This window comes from Egretta garzetta, unplaced genomic scaffold (assembly GCF_000687185.1).
Source record: "Egretta garzetta isolate BGI_Z169 unplaced genomic scaffold, ASM68718v1 scaffold891, whole genome shotgun sequence".
NCBI classification, from domain to species: Eukaryota; Metazoa; Chordata; class Aves; order Pelecaniformes; family Ardeidae; genus Egretta; species Egretta garzetta.
In genome coordinates, this window is record NW_009258689.1 from 153,405 (window position 1) to 154,136 (window position 732).

The 732-nt window shown below is 68.9% G+C and overlaps 1 protein-coding gene across 1 annotated transcript in view; it reads left to right on the forward strand.

The window, feature by feature from the left end:
* Window positions 1-2: 2 nt before the first annotated feature.
* Window positions 3-732, forward strand: part of TMEM25 (transmembrane protein 25) — a gene marked incomplete at its 5' end in the record, with an annotated part of 1,344 nt that continues 614 nt past the window's right edge. The window contains 3 exon segments of the mRNA XM_035888732.1: window positions 3-174; window positions 413-703; window positions 706-732. The exon segment at window positions 706-732 is cut by the window's right edge and continues 246 nt beyond it. Of these exon segments, the coding sequence (XP_035744625.1) occupies window positions 3-174; window positions 413-703; window positions 706-732 (490 nt within the window).

Below are 732 nucleotides of genomic sequence, written 5' to 3' on the forward strand. Positions count from 1 at the left end.
CCGCACTGGCGTGGTACCTGGACGGCCGGAAGCAGGAGGCAAACTGCTCGGCTGCGGGCACTGCCAGCACCCTCACCCTCACCGCCCGGCGCACCGACCGCGAGCTCAACTGCTCCCTGACAGACCTGGCCTCTGGCGAGACCTACAATGCCTCCGTCCTCCTCGACGTGCAGTGTAAGGTCTGCGGCACCGGCCCTGCTCGGGCCAGAGGTGCGGGGAGGGGGCGCGGGTCTGCTGCCCGGCCAGAGCAGGACAGTGACCTGCGTCCATCGCAGCCGTAGCGGGGCGGCACCTCATCGGTCCCGTGCAAACGTGGCTGACGAGTCCTCCTGCCCTGGCGAGACAAAGCCTGCTCCCGGCTGTGCTGCCCCGCTCCCTCCCGCCGGTCTCATTGCCTATGTTTGCTGCCCAGATAAGCCGGAGATCCTGCGGGCAGATGCTCGCTACCAGGAGGATGAGGGTGCTGGGCTCCTCCTGGTGCTCTTTGTGCTGGTGCAAGCCAACCCGCCTGCCAGCATCACCTGGGTGGACCAGGATGGGCACGTGATGGCCAACGCCTCCGAGTTCCTCCTCCTGGGTGCCACGCACTACCCCGGGCTGGCCAACCACTCGCTCCGCGTCCGCCTCGGCAGGGCGGCCAGCAACTTCTCTGTCAGTGCTGCCAACAGCGTGGGCATCACCACCGCCTCCCTCCTGCCCCCAGGTAGGTGTCGGGGGGGCGGGCGCGGGGCA